This window comes from Bos taurus, chromosome 1 (genome assembly GCF_002263795.3).
Source record: "Bos taurus isolate L1 Dominette 01449 registration number 42190680 breed Hereford chromosome 1, ARS-UCD2.0, whole genome shotgun sequence".
NCBI classification, from domain to species: Eukaryota; Metazoa; Chordata; class Mammalia; order Artiodactyla; family Bovidae; genus Bos; species Bos taurus.
In genome coordinates, this window is record NC_037328.1 from 64924365 (window position 1) to 64943226 (window position 18862).

General features: G+C 45.1%; 1 protein-coding gene across 3 annotated transcripts in view; it reads right to left on the reverse strand.

The window, feature by feature from the left end:
• Positions 1 to 13677: 13677 nt before the first annotated feature.
• GPR156 (G protein-coupled receptor 156) overlaps positions 13678 to 18862 on the reverse strand; it is a 108696-nt gene continuing 103511 nt past the window's right edge. For 2 of the 3 annotated variants that reach the window (XM_024991005.2, XM_015471544.3), the window contains one exon: positions 13678 to 16716. In XM_024991005.2, the coding sequence (XP_024846773.1) occupies positions 15388 to 16716 (1329 nt within the window). In that variant the 3' untranslated portion in view covers positions 13678 to 15387. The remainder of the gene's footprint in view (positions 16717 to 18862) is intronic. The other variant, NM_001205643.3, reaches the window with a different exon arrangement.

Below are 18862 nucleotides of genomic sequence, written 5' to 3' on the forward strand. Positions count from 1 at the left end.
ATCACTTCCTCCCTCCCAGGCTCTGAGGCTTTCAGGGGCCCCTCACCAAAAAGGATGGGTGGCTTAGGCTGAGAAACAGATGCTCTTTCTCAGGGCCCTGATTCTTTGGTGCCATTTCCAAATGACCTCTTTTCACCTTCTGAGTGTTCAAACCTCGAGGGTCTACGTTAAGCATCTTGACTTGAGGGAAAGGTCCCAGACAGATCCTCAGCTACTTTTAGTTTGAGCTGGGATTTCTCCTATTTAAGTAAGGTATAGCGCCCCAAGGAAGGGCGCTCCCCCACCCTTTCTTGTTGTTCAGTTGCTAAGTAGTGTCTGACTCTTTGTGACCTCATGGACTACAGCATGCCAGTCTTCCCTGTCCTTCAGTATCTCCCAGAGTTTTCTCAAACTCATGTCTATTGAGTCAGTGACACCATCCAACCATCTCATCCTCTGTCACCCTTTTCTCACCTTGCCCTTAATCTTTCCCAGCATCAGGGTCTTTTCCAGTGAGTTGGCTCTTTGTATCAGGTGGCCAAAGTGTTGGAGCTTCAGCTTCAGCATCAATCTTTCCAATGAATAGTCAAGACTGATTTCTTTTAGGATTGACTGGTTTTATCTCCTTGCAGTCCAAGGGATTCTCAAGAGTCTTCTCTAGCACCACAGTTGAAAGCATCAATTCTTCGCTGCTCAGCTTTCTTTATGATCTAATTCTCACATCCGTACATGATTACTAGGAAAAGCACAGCTTTGACTATATTGACCTATGTTGGCAAAGTGATGTCTCTGCTTTTTAAAACGCTATCTAGGTTTGCCATAGCTTTCCTTCCAAGGAGCAAGCATCTTTTAATCATGTCGGCAGTCACCATCTGCAGTGATTTTGGAGCCCAAGAAAATAAAATCTGTCGCTGTTTTCACTTTTTCTCCATTTGCCATGAAGTGATGGGACCAGATGCCATGATCTTACTTTTCTGAATGTTGAGTTTTAAGCCAGCTTTTTCACTCTCCTCTTTCACCTTCATTAAGAGATTCTTTATTCCTGTTCACTTTCTGCCATCAGAATGGTATCATCTGTATATCTGAGGTTGTTGTTATTTCTCCCTGCAATTTTGATTCCAGCTTGTGATTCATCCAGCCTGGCATTTCTCATGATGTACTCTGTGTATAAGTTAAATAAGCAGGGTGACAATATATAGCCTTTACGTGCTTCTTTCCCAATTTTGAACCAGTCCATTGTTCCATGTCCAGTTCTAACTGTTGCTTCTTGACCTGCATACAGATTTCTCAGGAGACAGGTAAGGGGATCTGGTATTCCCATCTCTTTCAGAATTTTCCAGTTTCTTGTGATCCACACAGTCAAAGGGTTTAGTGTAGTCAATGAAGCAGATGTTTTTGGAATTCCTTTGCTTTTTCTGTAATCCAATAGATATTGGTAATTTGATTTCTGGTTCCTCTGCCTTTTCTAAATCCAACTTACACATCTGGAAGTTCTTGGTTCACATACTATTGAAGCCTAGCTTGAAGAATTTTGAGCGTTACCTTGCTAGCATGTGAAATGAGTGCAACTGTGTGATAGTTTGAACATTCTTTGGCATTGCCCTTCTTTGGGATTAGAATGAAACGTGACCTTTTCCAGTCCTGTGGCCACGGCTGACTTTTCCAAATTTGCTGGCATATTGAGTATAGTACTTTAACAGCATTATTTTCTAGGATTTTAAATAGCTCAGGTGATGAAATTCCATCACCTCTATCAGCTTTGTTTGTAAGAATGCTTCCCAAGGCCCATTTGACTTCACCCTCTAGGATGTCTGGCTCTAAGTAAGTGACCACATCATCATGGTTATCTGGGTCATTAAGACCTTTTTTGTATAGTTCTTCTGTGTATTCTTGCCAGGTCTTCTTAATCTCTTCTGTATGTTAGGTCCTCACTGTTTCTATCCTTATTGTGCCCATCTTTGCATGAAATGTTCCCTTACTCTCTTACTCTCTTTAATTTGGTAAAATAGCAATAACATAAAATCTACCATTTTAACTGTTTTAAGTGTTAAATTCAGTAGCAGTAAATGCATTCATATTTTTGTGCAACCATCACCACATTCCTCTCCAGAACTTTCTCATCACCTCAAACTGAAATTTCCTACCCATTAAATAGTAGCTCCCCATTCCTTTTCTTACAATCCCTACTAACACTATTCTACTTTCTGTCTCTATAAATTGGATTATTCTAGGCACCTCAGATAAGCATGAGAGCATTAGTTACTCAGTCACGTCCAACTCTTTATGACGCCATGGACTGTGGTTCACTAGGTCCTTCTGACCATGGAATTCTCCAGGCAACAGTAGCGGAGTGGATAGCCATTCCCTTCCCCAGGGGATCTTCCTGATCCAGGAATTGAGTCTGGGTCTCCTGCATTACAGGTGGAATCTTTAGTGTCTACTGTCTAAGCCACCATTACAGATGGATTCTTTACCATCTATTGTCTAAGCCACCATAAGTGGAATTATAAAATATTTGTCCTTTTGTGTATGTACAGGCCTCTTTTAATGAAAAATGATACATTACAGATTTACTCTGTTGCCTGTTCTGATGTTTCAAACACACACACATGCACACGCACACATACATATATGTATGTGTAAAAGCAGTTATAGAATTGTATGTGTACAGCTCTATTTATAGGTTAGACAATTAGAAAACCAAATCTAAAAATCCACAAAATTTTATATAATTAAATATAATATGAAAGATGATATTCTGCTAAAACAAAACCCCAAAGTTGTTTAAAAATATAAAAATTTTGGTTTTGGCTCTGTTTAGTTTTTTTCTGCATTTTGACTTTATCTTAATACAGAAAATAACTGTTTGCCTAAGTATGTTATAGGGAATGTCACTAGTAACATCAAAGCTTAGTTTGATAGTTCAGAATAATCAGACCACACACTTCACAATAATGATGCCAGCAATCAAGTCTTGAAGACCAATTTTAATGAAGTTTTACTGATAATAATGTAAAATTATCTTTTCTTAGCGATAAGATTAACATTGTGATGTTATTGAAATCTGAATTAAAGGAGGCATCTAATCTAACTCTTAAAGTTGGGAACCCCCCAAAAAAATTTGTAATTACCTACTATACTGGAAGTTAAAGAACTGTTGCAACTTGGTACATACAAAGATAAGCTCTGAGCAGTAGAATCTGAATATGAAATCATCTGCTCTGGCAAGGATCTCTTGAATCTAGTATGCTTTTAAAACTGTTTCAATCATCTATTGCTACAAAATAAGCTGCTTCCCTGGTGGCTCAGTGGTAAACAATCTGTCTGCAAATGCAGGAGACACAGATTCAGTCCCTGGGTTGGGAAGATCCCCTGCAGAAGGGAGTGGTAACCCACTCTAGTATTCTTGCTTGGAAAATTCCATGGACAGAGGAGCCTGGCGGGCTACAGTCCATGGGGTTGCAGAGAGTTGGACATGACTGGGCACGTATATAAGTCATCCTTAAATTAGTGGCTTAAGACAGCAGCATTTATTTTGCTTAGAAATCTTTGATTTGGGTTGAGGCTTGGGGAGAGCTTGTGTCTGCACCCTACGACTTACCTGGATTGGCTTGAAGACCAGGGGCTGGAATCATATAATGAAGACAATGGTAAACCTTTTCTGTAAAAGATCAGATAGTTAATTATTTTTACCTTTGCAGACCACAGAATTTCTCTTATAACTACTAAAGTCTGTCATAGACAAAGAAATAAGACATAGAAAGAAACCATTGACAAATAAGTGAGCATGGTTGTGTTCTAATAAAACATAAAAACAGTCAATAAGTCATATTTGGCCTACAGGTCAAAAATCTGCCAATCCCTGATCTGAAAATTTGTTCACTCACATGCCTGGAACTTGACGCTGGCTTCTGACTCTTATCTGAGTCTTTCAGCCAGAATGCTGACATGTGGCCTCTCCATGGGGTCTGAACTGTGTTCCAGAGGCAAGTGTTCAGAAAGCAGGAGCCAGGAAGAAGCTCTATCATTTTTATGACCTAGCCCGGGAAGCCATGCAGCATCACTTTGACCACATTCTATTTGTTGAAGCAGTCACAAAGACCCACTGAGGTTAAAGGGGAGGAAACATAGACTCCACCTCTAGAGGGGATAGAGACAAGGTTCTGAAAGAGCATGTGAGATCAGGACCATCTGCCATGTGATGATTCAATTCTCCCACTAGTTTTCTAGGCTTTTTGTTTTTTGTTTTTACATTCAAACCATTTCAAAATCCTCACTTATACAATAAACCCTGATGTCATTTGGGCTTCATTTGTTATGAAAACATTCACTAGCACAACCTCTGGTACTGAAATTTCATGGAGCATTCTAAAAGTCATCCAGATGATTCAGAACAAGCTAAAATTTATATTATCACTAAAATAAAGAGCCAAATTAAAAAAAAAAAATCTCAAAGAGATCTTGCGGTTCTCTGAGAAAATCTTCTCCATTTGAGAAACACTAATCCAAGACTTAGGCCACAGGGGAAAACAAATTCCTCCCAGCCTTTACAGGATCCAGTCCAACTTCCCAGAATGAAGGTCGGAAGTCCTGTAATCATAAGCCATGTGCATTTGCTGCAAAAGTCCTCTCCCCAGAACTCCCGAGGGAGGCTGCAGTCCAAGGATTTGGTGGTGTTCCCTCAGATACACTGCTAACAAGCCCCTCATTGTTTTTAACCATGTTCACTAGCACTGTGCGTTTCAGCAGCCTCTTCACAGCAGCATGGGAAAAAGGTTCTCTCCTTTAATATCAGTTGGAATCTGGATAGATATGCCTCAGCTTTCTGGATCATCTTCCAAAAGTCTTTCTTTAGGTTTTCTTGGTGTCCAACCTGGAGGACTAGACACCTGCTGCAGGTGGAAGAGAAAGCATGGGAACTCTTTCCTGCTTAACCATCTAACTTCTCTTTCTTGATGATCTGAATAAACAGATCTTAATAACACTGCCCATTCTGACAAAGCCTTGCTGAGATCTTCATTCAACAATTTCAGTGGTGGAAGAAGACATGGGAAGCATGTCTTCAGGTCTGGAAAACCCCCGTTCAGGGAATCCAAGATGGGTGGACTGAGATGCCATATCTGAAGTCCATAATAGACCTCAGTGAGCATCAGGCAAGATGGCGGTAACAGCTCATACATCTTCATGTATCTTCATTCTGGGTTGTTGGATGTTGAGCTTTTCACAGTTGGTCCAGGGACTGAGGAAGAGAGGCCCAGCTGGTGTGGGGCTTTGGAGACCTTTACCAAGCATCTGGAAGGGAAGTAGCAGCATATCCTGAAGGTGAGGAGATATTTGCTGCTGCTGCTAAGTCAACTTCAGTTGGGTTTGACTCTTTGTGACCCCATGGACTGTAGCCCACCAGGCTCCTCTGACTGTGGGATTCTCCAGGCAAGAATGCTGGAGTGGGTTGCCACGTCCTCCTCCAGGAGATCTTTCTGACCCAGAGATCAAACTTGGATCTCTTAGGTCTCCTTCATTGGCAGGTGTGTTCTTTACCACTGGTGCCACCTGGGAAGCCTGGGGAGACACTTGGTTAAAACTAATTTGCTGTTTCTATTGCGTTTGGTACCTGGGAGGCTTAGCTGTGGGCCCTCCCTTTCTCCTGTATGTCTCAGTAAGGGGTCTCTATCTGAAGATGCTTCCCTCTTTCCTGCTGCTCAATCCCCTACTGAGAGTCAGACCTTCTTTCTGTGACTCATGTAGTTGCTGTAGAAATAATTCTGATGTCAGAAGCAGAGGCCATTGATTTGAGAGGAGGAAAGCAAAGACTTTCAGAAACAAGTCTCCTCTCATCATGCAAATACCCCTAATTAAGAAAGCGGACAGATTCTGTGTCATGGAAACATAATTTCCTTTGACTCAGGGAGTTCCAGGAATTGCTGCAGGCTATCAACCTTTCATGATTTTTAGGGGTAAATGTCCTCATCTTCGCTTTGAGTTTTCTTGAACAGAAATGAATTCAATCTGACATTTGTGAAATACCTCATATGTTCCAGGAGTGGTCCTAGTGACTTTAGAAATAGGTATGAACAACAGAATTCCTACTCTCAAGAAATTTACAATGGAACAAATTAATCGTTAAGTGGCAACCCTGGATGCTCTGTGGATCCTGGTAGAAAGCTGAAAACTTTGGACACTGTTATGGGTTGAATTGGGCTTCTTAGAAGGCACTAGTGGTAAAGAACCCTCCTGCCAATGTAGGAGCCATTCTCTGAACGTCTGTATGTTCTGAGACATAAGAAACATGAGTTTGATCCCTGGGTAGGGGAGATCCCCTGGAGGAGGGCATGGCAACCCACTCCAGTATTCTTGCTGGAGAATCCCATGGACAGAGTAGCCTGGTCGGCTACAGTTCATAGGGTCACAAAAAGTCAGACACGACTCAAGTGACTCAGCATGCACACATGCATATGTTGAACTGTGTTATTCCAAAATTTGTATCTTGAAGTCCTAACCCCCGGTACCTCATATGTGACCTCATCTGGAGATAGAATCTTTACAAAGGGAATTAAGTTACAGGGAGGTCATTAGGGTACACACCAGGGAGAGAGGCCTGGAATGGATCTGTCACAACTCTCAGAAGGAATCAATTTTGCTGACATCCTGATTTTAGACTTCTAGTCTCCAGAACTGAGACAATAAATTTCTGTTTTTTAAGTCACCCAATCTGTGATACTTTGTTATCACAGCCCTAGCAAAATAATATAGATACTCAGTGGCCCCTTTCCGCTTTTGTGCAAGCTGGTGAGGAAAACCCTGGATGGATGTGAATTAAATGTTTATAGAGATTGCATTTAACAGACATTTGATAAATTCATTCATTCATTTATTTATTCATCCATTTCTTATCTCTTTACCCCTCAGTTTATTTATTTTTTATTACACTTACCACTATCTGAGAAATTTTACCTTTTGTTGACTTGTTTACTGTTTCTCCATCTGCTTCATGATAGAGGTACAATAAATATTTGTTGAATAAGAACTTGCCCTCTCTTGTTCCCTTTCCTCTTACCTTCCATTAATACTAAAGCACCTCTTACATCTACTGTGTACACAGCATTCCATGCTCATCCCTGTCAAAACATAAAGACATTCAGAGAATGGCTCTTGTCTTTGAGGAGTTTGTAATTTCAGATTCTTCAGAGGTGCAGAATATCCACATGAGGGGCTGCACTCCTCACACAGGTGAGTGTAAGCTGGACGACTGTGGGATCACTGCTGGAGCAGAGAGCGGGTGCCATGGGCTAAGATGTAAGGGAAAGCCTCCCAGAGGAGGAGGGACCCACCCACAGGAGATGAAGGGATAGAAAAGGAGAGAGTAGGGAAAAAGAGAATATCTATAATCCATCTGTCTTCCTAACCTGTATACTTAGGAAGGAGTCAGATTACTCCAGGATAGGAGTTGCGCAGATCATAAGGATGCTCAGCTGGTAAAGAATCCACCTGCAATGTGGAAGACCTGGGTTCAATCCCTGGGTTGGGAAGATCCCCTGGAGAAGGAAAAGACTACTCAGTCCTGTATTCTGGCCTGGAGAGTTCCACGGACTTGTACAGTCCATGGGGCCACACAGAGTCAGACACGACTGAGAGACTTTCACTTTCACTTTCTTTCAAGGATAGAGATGGTGGTAGGTCCCAGAAGCTTCTTTCTGGTATGGAGATCAGAGTCAAAACCCGGGCGCTCTCAACTCTGGCTGCACAAGAAAATTACTTTGGGAACTTAAATACTAATGTCAGACCCTCCCTTGCTCCGAGATATCCTGGAAGTTACAGGCAGGGCTTCAGAGGAAAGAAATCCTTTTAGAATGTGGATTGACAGCAGTGGCTTCTGCATTCAAGACCCAGGTCACTAGACCCAGTCATAATACTCCCGTAGTCCCGGAGTGACAGGGATAGTTGCTGGAAATACAACAGCTGGCTGCGTTCTCCGGTAGGACCTCTCTTTCTGAGCACAAACGTACCTGCTTGGGACATCAGAAGACTCTGTTGACAGACCTGCATGTTGTTTCCAGTTCTCCACTATATTTTATGGTGGGAACAGTGGCAACAACAGTAGAAACAATCTGGCTTCCCTCTTTTTTTAGGACCCTCCAGCTTCCTGTAGATGTTCATAGATGGGAACCATCCAGAGGAGAGGTTTTCGCTGTTGCTGATTTTTGTCTGTTTGTCTGTTTTGAGGATGCTGGGGAAATTGCATCCAGAGTTTTCAGGGATCTTACTACTTGGGTCCTGTTAGCTTAATTTCTTCCAGCATTATCTGCAAGGTTCTATCATAATGCTTGGAATATAGTGGACTCTCAACTAACGAGACAGCAGAGATCTTCTACAATGCTAAACTTCAAGTACAGTCTGAGGGAAAAAAAGCTGCCAAATTCCTTTTTGTTTGCTCAAGATCCACTTGATACAAACAAAAGTGAGAACAAAGAGTGAGTTTATCAGTCTTCAAAATAAACCTAGAAATGCTGATTGAGATCTCTGAGGCATTGGGCACTGTGCAAGATGTTGTGGGCATGCGATGACAAATCAGACATGGCTTTGACGTCTGATGATCTAGTTGGAGAGGCAATAAATGAACGTGTGAAAAGTTAACAGTGAAGGACTTATAGAACTGCCCAAGATAATAAATTCTGAGACCAGCTAAAACTGGTCAGGGGAACAAGAGGTCACTTCAGGCTGGGGTGCATAGAAGGAGGGAGAGAGGGGCTGGTATGAACAAAAGTGAGTGTTGAGGAGGGTGCTGGCAAGCTCTGCTTACCATATAGTAAACCCATTTGGTGGGAGACAGGAGGAGAGATTTAAGCGAGTTGAGAATGGGGGGGAAGGTAGAGCTCCATAAGGGAGGGCCTTGAATCCCAAACCAAGGTGAGAGCTCATCTTGCAGGAAGTGGGAGCAATGAAAGTTTTTCAGCAGAGTGGAGGCTTGGGTTGAAGAGATTGCATGGCCCATTCCCAGTCTCCCCAGAAGCCCTGTGGTCTGCATGCCTTCTAGTCATCATGGGGTTTTCTGCAATCCTTGTCCAGCATCATCTTTTTGTGTCACTTAGAGTGTACAACTCTTAAGAAAAAACTTTCAGTCTGGAGGACTGGGTTTGGTCTTTCTAAACAAGGGACTTGCTTATTTTCAGTATCATGTGTGTTTGGCATTGAACTTCCTGAAGTGGGCAAAAGTGACCGGGTAGCTTTAGAAACTTCCCTTCCAGCCTTCAAGATCCTGTTCAATGACTCAGCAATGGAGGGTTTTGCAATAGGCTTACAGAACCAGACAAGCTTGCTTTGCCTAAGGAAACCTTGGTGTCCTAAGAAAACCTCAGCCTAGGTCCCTGCCCTGCCGGGTTGAAATTCCTTCTGTCTTCTCATAGCATGCATGGAGCACATGCTCTGGGGCATCCAAAAAGGACTCTGGAATCAAATCAGATTTCAGTTAAACTTTGGCTCCATCTCTAACCAGCTAAGTTACTCTGGGTAAGTTACCTAACCTCTCCCAGTTACAGTTTTCTCATCTGTAAAACATGATGTAAAACAGAAATCATTAACTACTCTGTAGAGCTGTTTTAAGTCTTAATGAGAGAAGTATTAGTAACACAAAGTTTTGCTGTTGTTGTTCAGTCACCAAGTCATGTGTGACTCTCTGTGACCCCATGGACTGCAACACACCAGGTTTCCCTGTCACATAGTAGGTTCCTTGATACATACTAGGCTCCCTACATATTTTTTTCTATTATAAAGGGCATAATATTCTGTAAACGAAAGTAGCTGTCTTTTGGCTCCACCCTAATAAAATTAGACTTCCTGACTTTCACCTGAAACTTCCACTAGGCCTGCGCTAATATTTGAGTCCTGCAGGTAAATGTGTTCCCCACATACAGTGAGTCTGACCTGGAAGGGGTTCAGGGAGAACTTTCTGTTGTCCTAGAAGTGGGCTGAACCAAAGGGCCATCCTTATGTTACCAGATCTTTTTAGAAGACCCTTCCATCAGGAACAAATTGAACACAGGAATGGGGATTTTGGTATAAAGCAAGAAAACATATAGAGACTTTTAAAATATAAAGCTGTATTTCCCAAACAACATTCTAAGACAAACATTTATATAATGTTTACTAGGTGCCAGGCATAGTTCGAATCAATAATTAATATTAATTTATTTAACCCTCAAATCAATAATATTAATTTATTTAACCCTCATATTTATGTGAGGTAGGTGTTATTATCCCAGTTTACAGTTGGGGAAACTGAGCCACAAAGAAGTTAACCAACTTGCTGAAAGTCACACAGTCCCATGGATGACTCTAAGCCCTGGTAGATCATGGGGAAATTTACTGTACAAAATTAGTGGCGAGCCTATTTAAAGGACTTCTTTTGAGAAAGGGTCCAGGCATCATCACAAAGCATTTAAACTTCAGTGAATCAACAGCACGGTTGTTTACCCCAGGTGAGATATCTAAGCCCTGCTTCCCAGGTGACCTCGGCTCTTATGCATGGCCTCCCTGGGGTCCCCCTTGAGACAGTTCTGGCGAGGCCACTCTTGTCTTGATTTCTTTTGACAAACACCTGCTGAGCATCAGTGCATGCACCACAGTGCTGGGTGCTGGGGACACGAAGATAATTACAAGTGGCAGGCAGGTAGCTCACAATCTAGTACAGAAATGAATCCATGGTTATGTATCCACTGAAGAAAAGGCTCTGCAAGGATTTCCCGGCCTTCTTCATAGAAGTGGGCCCCACTTTTGCTCAGTTCAGACCAGAGCAGCTTGTTCACTTACAAGAGACGCAAGATCTATAGACCAAGCTAAGCAGGTACCTCTTGTTCTTTACTTTCTTCCCTCCTTCACCCACTCCAGTATTCTTGCCTGGAGAATCCCATGGATAGAAGAGCCTGGCAGTCACAGGCTTCCAGGGGTCAGTCACAAAGAGTTGGACCCGACTGAAGTGACTTAGCACATACGCTTCTTCACCGTATGTCCCTCATCTCTCTGTTTTCTGGACTTCCTGTCCTCCTGCCCTCCAGACCTTTTCAAGGCCTTTCCCAAGTACTTATTCTCTGAGCTTACATGTCTTGCTAGTATATTTAGACATCCAAAGGTAAGTCAAAGAATGAAAAGGGTTGGAGAGTATTGACCCAGATCTTGTCAAGTGCATAACAGATTATTTTGCATTATGACACTGGCATTTCTTATCTCTTTATGACCTCCATGGTGAACTGAACATCCCAAGAAGTTCTCTTAATCAAATGCAGTTTGGCAGGGGGATGCTAACATCAGAAATAATTCAGGGAGAAAGAGAGAAGAGTGGGTACCGGAGGTGAAGAAGAGCAAAGTTTGAGGGCAATGAGTAACCTCTCTCCTGCTTTCAGTCCCCAAGTTGCCACCTCTACATTAGACTTCCCTTAACAAAGCCCAGATAGTGTTCCTGGGAAGAGTGCAGCAGCCAGAGAGAACAGAGACACTGTTTTGTTTGGGGCTCTGAGAAAGGGGGAGATGATGCTGAGAAAGATGAGCAGATCTGTCCTCTTGCTAATACTGCATGTAACTTAGTTACAAGCATGGGAGGAAAGCATCTATAAGAGAACACCTTTATTACAACCTTGTTTCTCTCCCATTAACTCTTGTCACTTTACCTCCCCTACCCCTAAGAGATTTAAAGTACTGTCGTTTTCAGAATTCAGTCACCTCCGTGTCTTTCAGTGATGTTTCTTGCTCTTACCTCATTGAAAAGCAGTGAAGCCAGATGGCCCTGCCTCCCTTTCTGCTGCATCGCAAGATCCATTACAGGTTTTTTGCCTTCCTTTGTTTCCTTGCTTTCCTTGGTTTCATCCATTTATCTGCCCAGAAATCTATCCATAAAACATTTATTGGGTTCATAATTTGTGCAAAGCTCTCTGATGGCTACTCTAGAGGATACGAAGATGCAGAAGACACACTTAGAGCTTTTAGGAAATTGCAGTCTGTGAAGGAGACACATCTAAATATAATAAATACAGACAGAGAAGAGATTTTTGTGCAACCTGCGTTGACTTTTCTCTTTACCACTTTACAAGTGATACAGTTTGGTAAAAACATGCCTCTGACATCTGATGCCACTGTTTCCCCATCTATTTGCCATGAAGTGATGAGATCAGATGCCACGATCTTAGTTTTCTGAGTGTTGAGCTTTAAGCCAACTTTTTCACTCTCCTCTTTCACTTTCATCAAGAGGTTCTTTAGTTCTTCACTTTCTGCCATAAGGGTGGTGTCATCTGCAATACTTTGGCTACCTGATGCGAAGAGCTGACTCATTTGAAAAGACCCTGATGCTGGGAAAGATTGAGGGCAGGAGGAGAAGGGGACAACAGAGGATGAGATGCTTGGATGACATCACCTACTCAATGGACATGAGTTTGGGTGGACTCCTGGAGTTGGTGATGGACAGGGAGGCCTGGTGTGCTGCAGTCCATGGGGTTGCAAAAAGTTAGACATGACTGAGTAACTGAACTGAACTGAACTGAACTGACATCTGATGCTCTGTTTTCCTGAGCTCCGGGGAGGACACTCTGATCCTTTAAGGAAAGAGAGTTTGACCTGGGCCAGGGAAAGGGGCAGACTTTGGGACTGGGATGGACACCTCCAGCCTCAAAATTTCAGTCAGCAAAGCAACCTTTCTTAATTAGGTAAGAAACAGGCTGGCTCCATGTCAGACCTTGAGACCAATAGAGACAGGCATAGTCCCAAAGACAGCAGCAGAGGCAGTGTTTCCTCCCCCAGGATTTCTCTGCACCAAGTTTCTGCTCTTTCTTCAGGACTGTAACAGTCAAGAGTTGGCCCAAAGTCATGGCACATACATCCCTTTAAGACCTTCACTGGGTTAGCTGGTCTTGAGTAAAAGGTCCAGGGAAGGAGCTGGTGAGGAGCGTGGGTAGAGGTGGCACACAGAGTAAACAGGAGATTTGGAGAGGGTATTTGGGGGCAGGTAGTTGTGTGCTAGGCACACAGTTTTCCAGCCAAATGATAAATAAGGAAATTACGATAGATTCTCCATCTTTTCAACAAAGTCTAGCAAGCGTTACAAAGTCAGTCTAGGTAAAATGTATGATAGAAGCTTCTTTACAACCAAGTTTGAACATGGGCCCCCACACACCTTTCTTCATTTAACTGGGGGATGTTGTTTTTACCTGAAGGATGCTCAGGAAAGGCTGAGGAGAGAGTGAATGCTCTACCTGAGCCTTGAGGGATGAGTAATTCACAAGGTGCACAAAACAGAGAGAATTCTAGATAGAAGAGGCATGGAGATATAGATGGGCTGGGCTGGGGGAACTGAGGGTGTAGGAGCGGACAGAGTGAGAGGACTGCCGTATCACACACTATGGAATAGTAGGCTGCTAGCGGTGATGCGCTGGGGGGAAAGGAGCTGAAGGAGGTGAAGCCCAAGCACAGGACCCCCAGTGGGTGGGAAGAGTCAAGGGTCCAGTCTCCTCTACTCATGGGTGTTCCTGGGCTAGGAAGCTGCACATGGAGATGTAAGAGGAATCTTACCAGCGGAAGTGTGGTGGGAAATGCACTTGGATCCCACGGTAAGCCAACAGCAACTCTAAGTGCTGCTTTGTTTCCACTCCTTTGGGTGCTTCAGTCTTGTCTGTACCCCTCCTCCCCAGCCCCAAACTACAATTTCTGAAGAGACTTGCCTTGAGAGCCATTTCTTTTATTAAGGCATCACTTGGACAGCATACAAATAGCACAAGCAGAAACTTCAAGCCCACATGCAGAATAAATTATGATATTTGTATTTAAAAGTGGACAACAGAAGAAGCTGTGTTGCCAGGAGGGCCTCCTGGTCCAGTGTTTGGAGACTCACAAGGTGTCAGCAGCCAACGAGAGTCCATGATAACATCTTCTGCAAGACATTTAGAGCCAAATGCTCCCCTCTGGACGTATCTAATTAGGCCCATGCTCCTGCACATAAGCATGTATACACATGCGGATACACACCCAGGTTAGAGGCAGGGAATAGCCTGTAAACAACTAGCTCAGCAACAAAAGAAGTGGACCCAGCTGTGTTTTCTCTGTGGCTCTGGCAGCCGACAAGACCCTGGTACTTATCTCTCACCAGCTCCCCGGCTGCTGTGGGAGGTGTGGGTGGGCTCCCAAGGCAGTGAGGCAGTGACGGGCTGCTTACTGAGGCGAGGAGCCCAGTTTTGTTATCCTGGACTGCAGGTTGAGCACACCACAGCTTCCCACACTGCCTTTGCTGTCCAGCCTGCCACACTCTGCCTGCCACTCCCAGAGGAACAAGTGAAGAGATGTGCCCCAGGGAAGTGTATGCACTTGGAATCCTGTGAGCTGTGGCCAACTCCCACATGGGCCCCTCTCCAGCAGTGTGATGCTGTGGAAGCCACCTCCATCCTCTTAAGCCCCATAATCCCCACCTGTAAAATGGGGATGAGAGTACCTACTTCACGGGGTTATCACCAGTAATTACTGAGTCCAGCCATGCTAGACTCAAGGTAAATGTGCAAAATCTGGTTTTTTTTTCTTATCTTCCCCATTTCTTCCTTTCTATTTTCCTGTTTTCTATTTCCAGGTCAATGTAGCCATCAGTGGTCATGTTGGCCCAGCTGGCACCCTCTTGACCAATAGGGCCTCTCCAACCTCAACAGGGATTGCCAATACATACTTCCCACTACCACAAAACTGCACCACTGGCAGGGTCAAAGAAGGGGGGTGCCATCCGATGGCACCAGTACCTCAGGTGCCATCCGAGCCCAGGAGAGAGATCCGGGCTGCCTGCCTGTCTCATCAATGGTGGTGAGGTGCCACAATGGTGTGAGGACATGAACACAAAATAGAGACGCACAGGTGGCTCTGAGATGAGTCTGACTGGAAGCTAGGACTGAGAGGTGGTGCTGTTCACAAACTTGAGCAGAAACAAACCACCCCCTGCCGAGAGTGGACCACCAAGTCCATAGGAGATATTTTCCTAGCAGGTTGGCCACCAAAAACCCAATTTGATGAATTACAGTCCACAACTCTGGTTCTGCAAGAATTTTCTTTCCACTTCTCCATCTGTCTGTCCACCCAGCCATCCATCTGGTATATATAGAGTTTTGTACATTACAGGCTGACCAGAACAGAAGACCCTTTGTGCTCATTTAGCACCTTTTAATCTAAAGGGTATCTTTTATGGGCACTCGGCTGGAGTCTCTTACAGGAATGCTGTGAGGTAGTAACAAAACAGGCAATATCCCTCTTTGTGTATATCAGGAAGTGCTCAAGGTACCATGGTGCTCAAATGAGCGCAAGGATGCGGAAAGGGCACTGGTCTGTTCCCTGAAGGCCACAGCGGGCCACGCTATGGCTTATCCCGACAGAGCCCTAGATCCAGACTTGCTCTGCTGTTCACACCAGTGTGGGTTTCAAATCATCTTTGAAGTTCACGATAGGCTTCGAGCGGGCCCACAGCTTTTCCCAGGAAGCCAGCGCCCCCGCAGGCTCAGGGTCGGTATCTGACGAGCCACTGTCACTGGAGTCAGAGGAGCTCTGGAAGCAGATCTCGCAGTAGGGCCGGTGGCAGCGGCAGAAGAGCTCGTCTGAGCTGCTGGATTCGGTGTCAAGGTAGCTACTCGGAGAAGACAGGGAGGGGCAGCCTGGGGACCCTGGGGGCTGCCGCTGCCCAGGCAGGTCGGGGGAGGCCCTGGATGGGCGTGGGGCAGCGGGACACAGCTTCCGGCCAGAACCGGAAGACTTTTGGGGAAAGGATTCGAGGCTCCGTTCGGCTCCCCGGGGCTCTGCCTGGCGCTGTGTGTGGCCCTCTAGGGCGCCTGGCTTGCCTTGAGGAGCAGGGAGTACTAAAGGATTCCCAGAAGAGGGTCTTGCTACCCTGGGATCAGCAGTTTGGGGGTCCAGGCAGGGGCTGTCCTGTACATTTTGCCCAGAAATGGCCCTGTTTACCCGATGCCCCACATAGGAGGGTACAGCGCCTAGAAAGTTTGAGCGAGCCCGCTGTGCCGCCCTCCTTCTCCTCACCATGGACGGGCTGAAGCCCGGCTCCTTGGAGAGGGGCACCTTCTGGGGGCTGTGGGCAGTGATGCTCTTCCAGGGCTGCTGGGGACAAGACAAGGAAGAGGGGAGGGGAGCTCTAGGGCCCAGGCCCAGATCTTGGAGGACTTCCTGAAGTTTCTCCCTGATCACTGAATTGACTCTTGACCCCAGTTGCTCTGGGGACCCCTCTGAGTTCTCTACCTGCCCGTGTCTCTGGGGAACAGAGCCTTCTTCACTTTGCATGAGACACTGGTGGAGGGCCATGGGTACTTGGTCTCTTCTTTCTGCAGTCTGGCTTTGCTCAGCCCATGGCTTCTGGCTGCAGCCCAAATGTAAAGGATTAGAAAGGTCTTTCAAGTCAGAAATTTTCTTCTTCTGCCCTGTGGAGGGGCTGGTATCCTTCACAGGCCCCCTGAGGCCTTGTACACTTGAGGCCAGCACTGAGGTGCTCTGGGAGTCCTGGGTGGCCGCACTGGTATCATTCTGAGAGTCAGAGAGACATTCTGAAGGCCCTTGAGGTGCCAGGCTATGGGCAGAGGCTGTGGCCAGGATGTCCTTGTGGTGGGAAGAGGCAGGTGGCACAGCCTCCTCTGGGAGGTCAGAGGAGCACCCTGCTGACATCAGTCTCACCAGCTTCTCTCTGGCATTGTTTACTTGTTCTTGGAGGCTTTCAATCACAGCATTTTTCTATAAAACAAAAGCAAAACCATCAACAAAAGATGCTGCTGAGGGTTTTCACAGTGTCTCCCATGGAGGAGAGATCTCAGTTTAAATCCATTTCTCCAATACTAGCTGGTGATCTTAAGGCCCTGAGGAGGCACCTTCTTGAAGTGAAACAAGATGATGCATATAAAGGGTTTAGCGCAATAAACTGACATGTGCTCAGTGAAGATTAACTATCATTTATTGTTGTATGATCTTAATCCCCCCATATGTCCCCAAACTGTAGCACTGTCTGCAATAAGAGAGATTGCGGGGAGTGGGGGTGGGGCACAGTCTAGCTGCCTGCTGGCTGCTGCAGACCCTCTCAGAACTGAGGAGGGAGTCAGGTCGCTCTGCAGAACCGCAGTCTAAACAGTGTTTGGGATGGCCCATCTCTGGGTATATCAATCACACTTCTGCAAAATACAGATGACTTTGAGGCATTTGTGAAGGGAATGAAGGACTGGGGAAACAAGCATCCTACCTCTTGCTAAATAGCCTAGAAAATGGGGAGAATATGGAAATGATAGATTCCTGGGCCAGTGTGACAAGACTGGAGCCAGGGGTGGAGCTGGGGTTTAGGGTGGAGTGAGAATATCAGGTTGGTGTTATCACCTGCCTCGCTGACACATGGGGTGGGAGGCCAACACTATCATGTGACACTATCAGCTGCTGGTATCTCCTGAAGAAATGCAAGCATCAGGATTACTGGAGAAGCTGAGCTGCCTACCTGCTGTATGGCTGTTAGGTGATAAACAGGCTGTGCCTAGGAAGCTGGCAGGTGACAGCTACAGAGATATGCCATTCTAACTGCATGACCATGGGGCACGAAGTAGGAGGAGGAGTGTGTGTGCCCTGAGAACCCTCTGGTGCTACAGCAGCTGTGTGCCTAGTTCAGACCTGATGTCCACCTTCTGAAATTTCTGTTTGAAGGCAGTGGAGCAGGAAAGAGATCATCATGGGGAACTGATGGTCTTGGGGCAGATGACATGGTTGAGGGTTTGGGGAAGGGTTTGTGGAAAATTCTTCAAGAGATGGGAATACCAGACCACCTGATCTGCCTCTTGAGAAACCTATATGCAGGTCAGGAAGCAACAGTTAGAACTGGACATGGAACAACAGACTGGTTCCAAATAGGAAAAGGAGTACGTCAAGGATGTATATTGTCACCCTGCTAATTTAACTTATATGCAGAGTACATCATGAGAAACACTGGGCTGGAAGAAGCACAAGATGGAATCAAGATTGCCGGGAGAAATATCAATCACCTCAGATATGCAGATGACACCACCCTTATGGCAGAAAATGAAGAAAAACTAAAGAGCCTCTTGGTGAAAGTGAAAGAGGAGAGTGAAAAAGTTGGCTGAAAGCTCAACATTCAGAAAACTAAGATCATGGCATCTGGTCCCATCACTTTGTGGCAAATAGATAGGGAAACAGTGGAAACAGTGGCTGACTTTATTTTTGGGGGCTCCAAAATCACCGCAGATGGTGATTGCAGCCATGAAATTAAAAGACGCTTACTCCTTGGAAGGAAAATTATGACCAACCTAGACAGCATGTTAAAAAGCAGAGATATTACTTTGTCAACAAAGGTCTGTCTAGTCAAGGCTATAGTTTTTCCAGTGGTCATGTATGGATGTGAGAGTTGGACTATAAAGAAAGCTGAGTGCCGAAGAATTGATGCATTTGAACTGTGGTGTTGGAGAAGACTCTTGAGAGTCCCTTGGACTGCAAGGAGATCCAACCAGTCCTTCCTAAAGGAGATCAGTCCTGGTGTTCATTGGAAGGACTGATTTTGAAGCTGAAACTCCAATACTTTGGCCATCTGATGCGAACAGCTGACTCATTGGAAAAGACTCTGATGCTGGGAAAGATTGAGGGCAGGAGGAGAAGGGGACGGCAGAGGATGAGATGGTTGGATGGCATCACCGACTCAATGGACATGGGTTTGGGTGGACTCTGGGAGTTGGTGATGGACAGGGAGGCCTGGCGTGCTGCAATTCATGGGGTCGCAGAGTCAGATATGACTGAGCGACTGAACTGAACTGAACTCCTTGGAAGGAAAGTTATGACCAACCTAGACAGCATATTAAAAAGCAGAGACATTACTTTGCCAACAAAGGTCTGT